Genomic DNA, 14,378 nt, shown 5'->3' with positions numbered 1-14,378 from the left:
TCTGTTGCTTATAAGTCATCTGGCCTATGATATTCTGTTACTGTGGTACAGACTAAGAAGATAACTAAATTCCCAATAAACTGTTATAGTACAATAAAAATAGTTATAATTCAAAAGTTCCTCAAAAATGTATCTTCCATGTATCTTTTTTCAGCAAGTTATTGGAGAATGTGCACCTTCTTAACAGAAAGCAAACTGAAAAAGAGAAAGACCCAGTACCTGGCCAGGCAAAGGAGGTACCCAAAAGGATGATGAACAATCAGGACAATAACCTGTGTAACAGGCCCAGAGAGCACTAGTTCAGATTGAAGTAGCAGAGTGTAGATATCCAAAAGCATTGTCCCAAAGAAACAGATTGAAATGCATAAAACAACCTGCTGTGTTAAAAAATGTTGAGAGGAAGATTAGTAGTAGTTATATAGAAACTAGGCAAATCATCCAATGAGGTGGTTATAACACCAAGGAAAAAAAGGTATTTCAAGAAAGGAGAATATTATCACAATGTGCTATGTGGTTCGGATTTAGTAATATCTACATCAGCATAAAATGTGAATGTAGAGGATAAATCTAATCCCAAAATTATAGTATGATTGCATTTGGAAGATGAAAGAGGGGAGACAGAGAGAGAGAGAGAGAGAGAGTGTGTGTGTGTGTGTATGTATATGTGTGTGCGTGTACCCACATACGGGTGATTCATGAGTTGAGAGCATAAAACAACTAAATAATCTTTCATAACAGTATACCAATACATAATAATGCATAATGCATAAATCAGTACCATCATGGTTTAATAAGCCTTGTATAAGCATTTGAAATTATAAACCTATATGTAACCTTGATAACTATTAATAGATAAATTCTGCTATTAACTAGGCTTTAGAGGACTAGGTAAAAGTAGTAATGCTTAATATCAAATGTAAAACTTGTAGTCTGAGTATCAGTAAAAATATGGAAAGTCCCACTGAAATATCTATGGGGAAAATTCAAAAAGAGATGGGTATAAGAGACTTTCTAACATGTTTGAGTTTTTAAGAAATATATTACTTCTATAAGCAGAAAATCACAAAGATTTTAAAATGAATTCTAAACTGTAAAATTATTTTAATTCTCATAGTGATTACTTGTGATAATATGTCTCATTTGCTAATTAGAAAATGATTTTTACCAGATGTGGTGGCTCACACCTGTAATCTCACCACTTTGGGAGACCAAGGCAGAGGGATTGCTTGAGCTCAGGAGTTTCAGACCAGTCTGGGCAAGATGGCAAGACTCCATCTTTACAAAAAATAAAAAAATTTAGCCAAGCCTGGTGCTGTCCACCTGTACTCCCAGTTACTTAAGAAGCTGAGGTGGGAGGATCCCTTGAGCCCAGGAATTCGAGAATGCAGTGAGCTGTAATCATGGCACTGCACTCCAGTCTGTGCTAGAGAGCAGGATCCTATCTCTTAAAAAATAATGCTATTGATGATTTTTAAGGTACTTAAATGCTAAGATTATTTTATATATATATTTCTACTCCTCTGTTGATATACCTGATATAAAATATAAGTTCTTACAGCTTGCTGGTCTGGAAAGAGCAATGTGTACTTCTTGCTTTGAAATATGTACATGACATTATTTAAATGAGGCTATATGATGTGGTAGAAAGAGTATAACTGATGAAGCCAGATATATTAGTACATTGTATTCAAAGCTTGAATAGAACATTAAAATAAATGGTGTGTTTTATGAAAAGTATAATGCAGTGTTTAAATTTCCTTATGAGCCTTCTTATATGTTCTATATTTATATAAAAATGAAATATAAATTTAATCAACACAGGAAATGTTTGCTTTAGGTGCTCTACTACCTACAAGCCACTGTACTAGGTCATCTAAAGAAAAATATGTCTTTTCTTTCAAATTACTTACAGTCATGTTGGGAAACGTGGCAGTAACTATAAATTGTTTATCCAAATCTAGAACCCTGGGAGTGATAACATGTCCTGCTATAAATGTGTATTTTCCAGCCTTTCTTGAAAATGGACTTGGCCAATGCAATGTAAGTGAGAGTTTTGAGTTAGAATTTTAAGAAAGCTGTTTATCCCTGCCTCTTCTGTTTCTTCGTGCCTGGAACTCATTTGGATGACTGGAGCTCCAGCACCAATCTTGAGCCAAGAAGTAACCTTGATATTGGAAGCCACTCACAAAGAATGATGGAGCAGAGAGGCGAAAGGAGCATGAGTTCCTGATATGAGCCCTGGGCATTCTATATTCTGATTTCCTTTAGAAGAAAAATGAATACATAAGATTTTATCTTTCTTCAGTCTCTTTTTTAGGTTTCTTGATGTATGCATCCAATTTTCATCATGATTAATACATGAAATATGATATCAATAAGTAAAATTTTATAATTAAAGAATACATGGCACATGGCAGTATACAATTCATTGAGTGGTACAAATCCAGCATGCAGAGGCAGTATATACTGCCTGAGTGTTGAGACTGGACCCTGAAAATATATATAGAAATTTAATACAAGACAAAAGAGTCAACTTAAATTATTAAGGAAAAGGCAAACTTTTAAATAAATAATGTTGAAACAACTGAGTAACCATCTGGAAAAGGATAAAATTGGATCCATATATCATTTCATGTTCCAAGATAAATTGTAAATGGATTCAGAAATAAGTGTTAAAAAATAAAGACACAAAATAATAGAACAAAACACAATTCCTTTATAACTTAGCCATGAGTAAAGCCTTTATAAATATGACTCAAAATCCAGAAACAATAACAATAAAGACTGACAAATTTGATGACACAGAAATTTAAAACTTGTGTGTTTTCAAATAAAGAAAAACATCCATAAGTAAAATTGAAAAGACAAATGAACAGCTGGGGAAAATATTTTCTATTTATGTCCTTCCAAAGGAATATCTCTCCAACACAAAAAGAGCTCCTAGAAATCAATTTTAAAAAGCTTAACAACAACCCAATAGAAAAATGGGGAAAAGTCATAGTCCAGCACTTCACGTGAAAAGAAAAGCAAATGGCCCTTAAACATATGAAAATATGTTCATCTCACTCAGAATAAAAGAATGCAAAGGAAAAACACAATGAGAAACCATTTCTCACCAAAAATTAAGTTGGCAAAAATTAAGAAGTTGACAACACTGTGGTAGAGGTTGGGAGAAATCAGGGACTCTCATCCATTGCTGGTGGAGATACAAGGTGATACACTCCCACGGAGAGGAATGTGGCAATATGTAACAAAATTACTTTGACCTTTTGATTCAACAATCCCACTTCTAAAAATACAATGTAATGTTGTATCTGTTACCTTATACCAAATTTCTCTATATGTTTTCACAGCTCAGACTTGACACTCAGGCACTATACACTGTCTCTCCATGCTGTATTGTGCCATTCAATGATTTGTATACCGCCATGTATCATTTCTTCTTTTATTATTTTATATTATTTTGTAATATAGCTGTATGCATATAAAATGATATATACATTATCATTTATAGCAAGAAAAGATTATTAAAAACACAATATTCCTCAATAAACATTGGTTATATGAAACCAAGGTACATCTTCGTAATAGAAACTATGTAACTTTCCCTAGGTGGATTAAAAAAAAAAAACATAAAAAAATTGCTATGAGAGAATCTCAGGATATAATGTTAAATTGAAAAGGCAACACAGAAGATAATCTAGCGTGAATGTATAGTATACTACCTTGTAGCAGGACACACACACACACTTACAAAAAGAAACACACACAAGACATAAATTAGAAGCTAAAAATTTTAAATGTTATCTATTGAAAAATAACACTTTCCTGAGTATACTTTGATTTAAAGTTTTACATTTAGAACCATACTTTGTTTTAACGTTTTAATTGTCAGATCATGTAAATGTTTTATATATTAAAAACTAAAACTTACAAATAAATAGAAAATTTAAAACATTGAAAGTAATTGAAACAAATGAACCATGTATCAAATTGGTAAATGACCACACATAGAAAAACATTGTTTCAAGCAATTTTAAAACACAGCAGTTGTACAAACTTAGTGGGATATATTGTAAGGACAAAAGGGAACTGCAAAAAAAATCTCAAACTTCATTTGTCAATTTTATTATTAGTGGTAATGCTGATGTTATAAGTCTGAAATCATTTTATGTATAAGATAATTATGTTTACGTTGTTAGAAACCAAGATATTCAGTATAAATATAAACTCGAAGAAGTTAATAATTGGAAATTGAATCAGAAATATCTATACAAATGTGTGAGTTTTGAACTTTTATTTGAAAATAATTTTAAACTTATAGAAAATGTGCAATTATAGTGCAAAAAAATTTTTACCATTTCCTAAGATTTACCTGTTATTAACATTTTGCCACGTTTGCTCTATCATTTGCTCTATTTATCTACACATACACTCACACGTCATATTTCTCTGAAACAATTGAGAGTAAGCTGCATAAATCACAGTTGAGTGTGCATCTCTAAGAATAAGAATATCCTCTTCCATATGACTGTCAGCTTCAATAAACCGAACATTGATCAGAAATTAAAATCAGAAATTACATTTAGTTGTTATGTCTCTTTGGTGTCATTTATTCTGGAACATTTTCTCAGTCTTCCTTTGTCTTCTATAACATTGAAATTTTTGGAATAATTTTTTAAATAAATGATTTCTCATTTTCAGTTTGTCTGATATTTCCTTGTGATTACATTGAGGTTCTTCATTTCTAGCTGGAATACATATAAGTGACATTGTGTTCTTCTCAAGGTATCACAGTGGTGATGCTAGTTTGGTTCATCTGCTCAGGGTCTGTCTAATTTATCTACATTATTGTAATTATAATCTCGTGATTTATAGATATCTAGATATTGTGAGATGATAATGATTGTACACACACATATCTATATATGCATATATACACATATATAGTGTATGGCCTATATATACACAATATATATAGAATATATAGCAATATATATTATAGCAATAAAAGATTATTAAAAACACACAAATATTTATCAATAAACATTGGTTAAATGAAACTAAGGTATATCTTCATAATGGAAACTATGTAACTTTATATGTATAGAATATACATATAATGTGTGTATATATATCCTACCTCTGTCTACAGAATCTAGTGCATAATGCTCCAGGCACAAAAACCAATCCCACTGCCCAAATGGTGGTCTCTAAATGCTGTTTCCCATTATAGATACCAGGGATTCTTGAAATAATGGTTGCTCCTAGGTCTAGTGTGGAGAATTTACGTGAGCTGGAGGCATCTCATCGTGCCACAAAACACAGCACGGAAGCTCTAAAAATCTAAATGAGTCATATCAAAAGGACCCTGAAGCCAACTTGCAGTGGATCTCATTGGCCAAAGATGGGACAATTTGAGTGTCTAAAAGAAAAAATTCACCGTAACTGATCCATATGCACTGACTATATAAAAATCCACAAGTCAATAATAATACTCTTTTTTTTTTTTTTTTTTTGAGGCGGAGTCTCGCTCTGTCGCCCGGACTGGAGTGCAGTGGCCGGATCTCAGCTCACTGCAAGCTCCGCCTCCCGGGTTTACGCCATTCTCCTGCCTCAGCCTCCCGAGTAGCTGGGACTACAGGCGCCCGCCACCTCGCTCGGCTAGTTTTTGTATTTTTAGTAGAGACGGGGTTTCACTGTGTTAGCCAGGATGGTCTCAATCTCCTGACCTCGTGATCCACCCGTCTCGGCCTCCCAAAGTGCTGGGATTACAGGCTTGAGCCACCGCGCCCGGCCAATAATAATACTCTTTACACCATTCATAGAACAAGACTTGTTGAGTGTCACTCCAAAATGCTTTTGTGTCCGTTGTCTGAACGGTTGAGCAAGTTTTCCTTTTTCTGACGTAACTGAACATTTTCAAGATCCAGGTCAGATGTTGCTTCCACTGAGAAGCCTTCCCTAAAGCCTCCATGTGGTTCATTCATTCTCTGTATTCCAACAGGGCTCATTGTACATGCCTCTTGAAATGCACTTATCAATACTGTATTAGCATTACTTATTTAACTGTATTTTTCTCTCTAGACTATAAGTTTATAAATATAGGATCTGTCTGGGTTTTATTTTGTTGTTCCTAGTACCTACCACATACTAGAGATAGTTTTATATACAGTATTACATAATATTTTACATGTTGTGAATAAATAGATCAATTTCAATAGCACCCTCTGTTTCCTCTTGGTCATGCAATATAGATTTGTCTATATTTTAGAAACTGGTTGAGTGCCATTAAATGGCTGGCTATTTTAGATAACATGAAAAAAAATTTTTATCACAATAGTTTTGGTGTTTTGGTGGGGTTTTTTTTTTTTTTTTTTTTTTCAGTTTTTTCACCTATCAACCATAGCTTTGGCACTGAGTAGACTAGAAATATATCCCACAATATTTTCCTGATTCTCGGTCTTAGACAATAACTTCCCATAGTATTCTGATTTATCCTAGTCTATTTTCTCTCCCTTTCTTTCCACATACATCAACCTACTGGTAATATAGGGCAGGGAGTAATAAAATCAAAGTTATTGATTAAATAAAAACGTGTTAGTAATTGGTAGTTTGACTTAGTTGTAATATTTAAAAAATAGTTGTCTGAAATTAACTTTTTAAAAACTCAATTTAGGGCTGGGCACAGTGGCTCACAGCTGCAATCCCAGCACTTTGGGAGACCGAGGCAGGCTGATCACGAGGTCAGGAGTTCGAGACCAGCCTAGTCAGTATGGTGAAGCCCCATCTCTACTAAAAATACAAAAAAACTGGCCAGGCGTGGTGGCACACGCCTGTAGTCCCAGCTACTCGGGAGACTGAAGCAGAAGAGTCGCTTGAACCCGGACTTAGGCGCTCAGAAGTCCAAACCGGGTGAGAGATCCAACACTGGGAGGCCGAGGTTACAGTGAGCAGAGATGGCGCCACTGCACTCCAGCCTGGGCGACAGAGGGAGAGCCCGTCTCAAAACCAAACAAAACAAAACAAAACTCAATTTGGTCCAATGTCTAACACACCAGACGCAACGAAGCCACTATGTTAAATTTCTTGTATCAAACTTCTCTCATGTAGTATCTTACTGTATGGAGTCTTTCACGCACTTGTGCACCCATTCAGTCTTAGGTCTTTGTGGACTTTTAAGTATTAACAATTTAGGTAGTAGAGGTGGTGCAAACTGAAAGGCACGTACAAACGCATTCAACTGAGGGGGAAACTCTCTCATATACAGTACGTGGGATCTCATCGGGTGAGCTCCGATGTGTAGGGTCAAAGCAGAGGCTAACGCCGGCCTGTGCTTCGTGGGAGTGTGCACTGCTCCTCCGCGGGGTAGGACTGAAGCGTTAGAAGCGCGAGTTGGAAAAACAGCGAAGCTGTTCCTCCAGCGGCGCTTTGCCGTAGGATGGATGTGGCGCTGGCCACGGTGCTGAACATGTTCCTGGTGCGGTCCCGAGGTCGGTGAGCCGGGAGGGGCCGGTCGGATTTGTGAATTCGCTGGCAACCGGCAGTCTCATGTCTTCGGGTGGCGATTTCTGGCTCTGAGCAGCAGACGCACAGACCGGGTCCAGAGGGTCACCTCGCTAGTGTAAGGGTGGCCTTTGACCTATTACCACCCGCACAGCTTCTACTTCTCAACAGCAACGCGTCTTCCATTTATTGAGTGCCTCCGGTGGTCCCTGACACTTGATATTCACCCCCAGTGGTCCGCACAAATCATTGCAATTCAAAGAAAAAGAAGTAACTCTCAGGAGGTTGAAGACCTTGCCCAAGAGAATACGGCTGCTAAATGGCTGATCTCTCTCAATTATGCCTCAAAAAATGTTTCCTGCACACTCTGGACGCGCCAGCCTCACAGCCTCTTCTTCATTTGCGGGCTCCACACACCTCCAATCCTGCCTTTTTCCTTTCTCCTGCTCCCTCCCCGACCACCCTCGGCACCCCGCCACCAGGTTTGCATCAAGCAAAAGTAATATCCCCTACAGCAGACTCTCTATCACCACCAAGTGATACAAAGGACTGGGATTCAGGACAGGGTTTATTCACATATCTTGCCCCTATGAGCTCAGAAGTCTCAACCGGGTGGGAGATCCAACACTGGTCCCCGAGTCCCTAGCTCGCTGTGTGACCTTGGACAAGTAGTCACATCTCTGAACCCGGGTCCTAGAACTACGTGAGACTATTCTTTGGTGCTCACCGGTATGAACACAAACACAAGGTCCTTCTTTTCTCTCTCTGTCCCCCTTCCCAAGTCGAGTTGGACAAGCTCGCTTTTTCTTCCCACCAGGGCCATAGCCAGCTGCTGCCTTGTGGAGGAAGAAATCAGGTCCTGGCTGCTGGTGTCCTGGTGTCCTCCCCACCGCCACCATGTCCTCACCCCCACCCCTGGGTGTGACCTGTCCTTCCGGGGCACACTAGTCCAGCGTCGCCCAGGGCTCCGGAGAGAGCTCCTCACGCTCCCGCTTCGCGGCGCCTGGTCCCTCCGGTCCCCATTCGCTGGGACGCTTTGGGAAGTGCGAGATGGAACTGGAGCGAGAACGCAAATGCAAGGCAAGGCTGATGACAGGTATGTGTGTGGGCGCCGACCGGAGGATGTGTTGGGAGAGAGAAACTTTGGGGGAGTTGGTGGGGGAAAGGGGAGGTGCCAGAGAAAGCAGTGGGTCACTCTCTCACCCACTGACCACCAGTCTCTCTCCCTCTTCCCTGTCCCCATCTCACTTTCTCTCTCGGCTTCTGCCTCTCACCTCCCTCTCTTTCTTCTCCAAGCATCCTCCCTACGCTTCTGCACCCGCTCCTCCCTCGCACCCTCCCGCGCCTAAGCGGACCTCCTCGGGAGCCAGCTCGGTCCAGCCTCCCAGTGCAGTCACGTCCTAGAGCCTGTTCGGCTGAGCCGGCAGCATGTGGAACGCGACGGCCAGCGAAGAGCCAGGATTCAACCTCACGCTGGCCGACCTGGACTGGGATGCTTCCCCCGGCAACGACTCGCTGGGCAACGAGCTGCTGCGGCTCTTCCCCGCGCCGCTGCTGGCGGGCGTCACAGCCACCTGCGTGGCGCTCTTCGTAGTGGGCATCTCTGGCAACCTGCTCACCATGCTGGTGGTGTCGCGCTTCCGCGAGTTGCGCACCACCACCAACCTCTACCTGTCCAGCATGGCCTTCTCCGACCTGCTTATCTTCCTCTGCATGCCCCTGGACCTCGTTCGCCTCTGGCAGTACCGGCCCTGGAACTTCGGCGACCTGCTCTGCAAACTCTTCCAATTTGTCAGCGAGAGCTGCACCTACGCCACGGTGCTCACCATCACAGCGCTGAGCGTCGAGCGCTACTTCGCCATCTGCTTCCCGCTGAGGGCCAAGGTGGTGGTCACCAAGGGGCGGGTGAAGCTGGTCATCTTCGTCATCTGGGCCGTGGCCTTCTGCAGCGCCGGGCCCATCTTCGTGCTAGTCGGGGTGGAGCACGAGAATGGCACCGACCCTTGGGACACCAACGAATGCCGCCCCACCGAGTTCGCAGTGCGCTCTGGACTGCTCACGGTCATGGTGTGGGTGTCCAGCATCTTCTTCTTCCTTCCTGTCTTCTGCCTCACGGTCCTCTACAGTCTCATCGGCAGGAAGCTGTGGCGGAGGAGGCGCGGCGATGCTGTGGTGGGCGCCTCGCTTAGGGACCAGAACCACAAGCAAACCATGAAAATGCTGGGTGGGTCTCAGCGCGCGTTCAGTCTTTCTCTCGCGGATCCTCTCCTCTCCCTGTGCCTGCTCCCTTCTCTCTGAGTCTCCATCTCTATTTCCCCCTGAGTCTCTACCTCTTTCTTCGGTTTCTCTGGCCTCTTTCTCTCTGCATGTCTCTCAATTATTCTCTCCTCTTGCTTTCCTGAGTGATGTTTTTGGTCTCTCAACCTCTCTCTCTGTCTCTGTCTCTCTCTCCTCCCCCTTTACTTTGTCAGTGTCTTTCTTACCGTCTCTATCTCTTTGTGTCTCTTTCTTCCTGTCTCTCTTTTCTCTCTTTCACAGAAAAATGTCCCACATTTGTATTTCCCCAAAATAAATTTTATATCAGCCAGAAACTCCACTTTAAAATCGAGCTATCTTATAAAAGTCTGTTGTGGTCTTTAAGCGTTAAAAGTGAGGACTGACTTCCTGCCTCAAATAGAATTTGTGAATATCTAAGTTACATTAAGAAAAGCAGGGCTTGGATCTAGAAAGTGTTCAGTGGTAAATTCAACCAAAGACATGATCAATTTGGATAACCCTCTTAGAGATGATTCATTTTTCTTTCAATATTGTGATTTGTTTTCTGCCCTGCATTTTTTCAGATAATTGCATCAATTCTGTTTACCCTGCTGCTGTTTATACAGCTTTATAAGGAAGTCAGCGACAAATCATTGAAGTTTCATTTGTTTTTATGATAACCTGCCTCTTCAGGTAATCATAGGATAAGGTATCACTAGGATAAGGTAAGGATAAACTAGAATAAACAAAGCTCCAACAGGAGGAAAGGAGACTTGGTGGAAACCAACAGAATTCACTGCCTCTCCAAATGACCCTTCAGGAACATCTGGGTACAATGTCATAACTGGATTTGCTGAATGTTTATTGCACAAATTCAGCTTCTTTAAGTATATGTGTTTGGTACAAGGGAAGTAATAATAAATGTGTTTACATCCCAGCAAAATATTAACTCTACTTGCATTTTCAAAACCAAGGTCTGTATATTTTCTTATTTAGATATTATAGTCAAAACTTCATACTTACTGGCATACTTTAAGGCTTCTTAGAAGTCATTCCAGGATGATTTCATATTTCCAATTTTACAATTCCTGGATCTTACATATTACAGTGATAGAGTTTATTAAAGGAATGTCAAAGATCTTATTTTCTGGACCAGTGATTCTCGTGATATGACTCATAGGTTATAAACCTGCTAGTGTCCTCCAAGGGAGCCTAAGCTCTCACCTATGAGATTCACATTGTTATTGTGGTAGTTAGGTTGCTACTATACAACTTAGTTTTAAGGGTAAGTTTAATAATTTCCTCCAGTTTTATTTTCAAGCCATTAATTTCTTCACTGGTGTCTCAACACCAATGTTAACTTTCTCCTTCCTTGACAATTTGAAAGAGATCACTGAAGTGTTACAAGGACTAAAAAGTTATTTATTATTTTTCCCAGATTTCTGCATTTAAAACAATCTAAACATTTAGACATCTTTAAAAATTATCTTACATAGGCAAAATGAAGACTTGGATGGATGATCATTTATATGAGTTGGTTTACTTATGTCTTACTTATATCTATTGTAGGTGGCATAGAATCATTCCGCTCAGTGATTCTTAATCCTGGCTGTATATTCAATCCTCTGTGAAACTTAAAAAAAAAAGAAAGAAAAGATAAAGCATATGCCCTGATCTCCCTCTTAGAGATTTAAATTGACTGAATCTCTACTACATTCAAGGAATCTGCATTGTTTTAAAAAGTGCCCCAGGAGACTCGGATACACAGCTATGGTTGAGTACAACCACTTTACCTCATAAATGTGTGTGTTGTGTCTAACACATAAAAACTGCTGGACTATTGTGAAGAAATGGTCTAGTCAGTTGAGTCAATATGTCAACTCACTACAAAATCACTCGGATAGTTGTTAAATAGGAATGACTGGGAAGCTCAGTACAAATTGTTGAACTGTTGGTCCAGACAGACTGAACCTTTGTTAAAATGTTGGAACGAGGAAGAGCAGAACACAATGTTTCTCTGAAGTCAATGGTCATAGACCATGAAACAAAAACAAAGTCTTAAAAATAGAATGTGATTTGCTATGACATTTCTTGAGCTGACTATCTCTCTCCCATTGTCCTTTTAGCTGTAGTGGTGTTTGCCTTCATCCTCTGCTGGCTGCCCTTCCATGTAGGGCGATATTTATTTTCCAAATCCTTTGAGCCTGGCTCCTTGGAGATTGCTCAGATCAGCCAGTACTGCAACCTCGTGTCCTTTGTCCTCTTCTACCTCAGCGCTGCCATCAACCCCATTCTGTACAACATCATGTCCAAGAAGTACCGGGTGGCAGTGTTCAGACTTCTGGGATTTGAACCCTTCTCCCAGAGAAAGCTCTCCACTCTGAAGGACGAAAGTTCTCGGGCCTGGACAGAATCTAGTATTAATACATGACCTAGCACATTGCTGAGTACCGTCACCGCTTATTATTCTAAACCAGAAGACATAGCACAGCAGAACTTGGGAGGAAGCTGAAGGTTAATTTTGGAATTAGGAACACATAGATCCGGAAACATTTTGGAGGGAAAAAAGACATCATTTGTAGGGTGAGAGCAGTTTGATTTGATTGCACACTTATCAGTGCTCTCATACATGATTTCTGCATATTCACTGCCTATGATTTTGCATTCTGCTGTGGGTGCTGGTGAGGGCTTTGCAATTCAGAGAAAGGAGGTAGAGCAGAGTGAGCAATTAGGGCAATTCTTGGTGGGTAGATAAAAATTTGCTTTGCTTTTTCATAATGATCAAAATTATTTGGTTAAAAGAATGACATTACATAATACAAATTTTAAAATGTAACTTTTAAAAACTAGCAATTTTCATAAAGCTCTAGAGCAGTGCTGTCCAAGAGAAATATAACATGAGGCACAGAAGCAATCAATACAAAAATTATTAAAAAGAAATTTACATGCTTTTTTCACACTAAGTCTTTGAAATCTGACATGCTTTTTACACTTACAGAATCCCTCAATTTGGACACTAAGTTTTCATCGGTAATATTTGATGTATTTAGATTTCATAAAATTTACAGATAAAAAGTAGATTCAGCAACCTAAGTTGTCTAAACACACTTAAAAGCTTTCCCATAACTGAAACAACTGTAACCCTTTAAACTTAAAATTAGTTATAGTTAAAAATTCAGTTCTTCAGTTGCACTAGTCACATTTCAAGTTTCCAGTAGCTTGAGGTTACCACTTGGAACAGCACAGCTCTAGAGTATATACAAAATTCACCTTATATAAAATGTTTAAAAATAAATACTCTTTCCCTAAAATGTTTTTATAGTGACGTTCACATAGCAGAATTTTAGAGTGATGAATACTAAAAATCACACTAAAGGTTCTGTTCTGTATGCTCAGAAGAGAATGGATATGAAATGTGTAACATGTATTTTTAAATTAAGTTGAGTTGCATGTGTTAATATTCAGGAAATGAAACTTTATAAAACAATTATGGGTAATCACAAACTGCCTTATATGGCTTAACAACAATTTTTAAGTCAATCATAAGGCTTCAACTTGTGAATAAGGGAATAATTTGTAACGTACTCTGGCAAGCTTACAAGAAAGTTAATGAATACAGAAATTTTTCAAGTGATGAAGGCAGGCTTATGTGAAATACCAAGAATCCCCTAAATGCTACTGCTTATTGATATTAAAAACTTTCAAAAATCTTATAACCATTTATTTTAAAATGCCTATGCTGTGTCCTGTCTCCAAATTAGTTTTGCTGCTTATATCCCATTGCTTACCTGATAGATATGATTACCTGGACTTCCAGATCCTCTCTTAATTGTAATTATGAAGGAATAGACATCTTCAACTAAATATTGTACATTTTGTTATAAGTATATAATTTTCATTTATATTGACATTGCTTCCTATACAGTCAACTCTTTACATTCTAAAGATTTGGGTTAATATCTTTAGTATGCAAAGAGTAATAACTTTTTCATAATCCTGTGCAATACTTAGTCATATAAGCAGTTCCTTCATGAAGTTATTGGTTCACAACTATGGAATGGATGGAACCATTTAGGGAAATTCCTGCCATGACTGTTTTTTCCTTCAACAAAAAGAAAGATAATCATGATGAAATAATTGATTGATTATTTAGTATGGAAACATCCAAACACAATCATAATTAGAATTATTTCTCTAGAAAAATATTTCCGAGATTCATTCTGACACTAAAACTGCACCACCAATGTGGTCTAACTACAGAATGCTAGCAAGATGATTATGTAGTTAATTCCTAAGAGTGCATCAATATTAAAAAAACAAAAACAAAAAACACTGACTCATTTAAGTTCATGGGATACTAATTAGGGCATTGACCATTATTGTCCTGGAGAGGGCCCAGTAAATCCAAAAAAGATAGTTTAACTTCCTGAAGCCTTAGATTTTTTGTCTATGAATATATCCTGCTTGAGAGGAAACAAACAAGAAAAACTTGACCTCCATGACATAGTTGATTGCTTTGGAGGAAAACAATCCCAATTCTTAATTCATTGCTTAGCCTCCTCTCTTGTGGGTTTATGTCTAGTCTTGGCCTAATTCACCTTCAGGGAGTAGTTAAT

At 39.0% G+C, this 14,378-nt stretch overlaps 1 protein-coding gene across 1 annotated transcript; it reads left to right on the top strand.

Annotated features, from left to right (window-relative positions):
- The first annotated feature begins 8,891 nt into the window (after positions 1–8,891).
- On the top strand, positions 8,892–14,172 carry GHSR (growth hormone secretagogue receptor). The gene is made up of 2 exons (XM_033200825.1): positions 8,892–9,730; positions 11,889–14,172. Exons 1-2 carry the CDS (start codon positions 8,935–8,937, stop codon positions 12,191–12,193), a joined length of 1,101 nt encoding a protein of 366 aa, XP_033056716.1. The 5' UTR covers positions 8,892–8,934; the 3' UTR covers positions 12,194–14,172.
- Positions 14,173–14,378: the final 206 nt, after the last annotated feature.

This window comes from Trachypithecus francoisi, unplaced genomic scaffold (genome assembly GCF_009764315.1).
Source record: "Trachypithecus francoisi isolate TF-2019V2 unplaced genomic scaffold, Tfra_2.0 Lachesis_group0, whole genome shotgun sequence".
In the NCBI taxonomy this organism is placed as follows: domain Eukaryota; kingdom Metazoa; phylum Chordata; class Mammalia; order Primates; family Cercopithecidae; genus Trachypithecus; species Trachypithecus francoisi.
This window is presented reverse-complemented; position numbering and strand designations above follow the sequence as displayed.

Bases quoted from the DNA above. Each gene is read 5' to 3' on its own strand.
- GHSR (XM_033200825.1), top strand. From the start codon at position 8,935: ATGTGGAACGCGACGGCCAGCGAAGAGCCAGGATTCAACCTCACGCTG. The intron at 9,731-11,888 runs GTGGGTCTCAGC...TTGTCCTTTTAG, and splicing joins GCAAACCATGAAAATGCTGG to CTGTAGTGGTGTTTGCCTTC.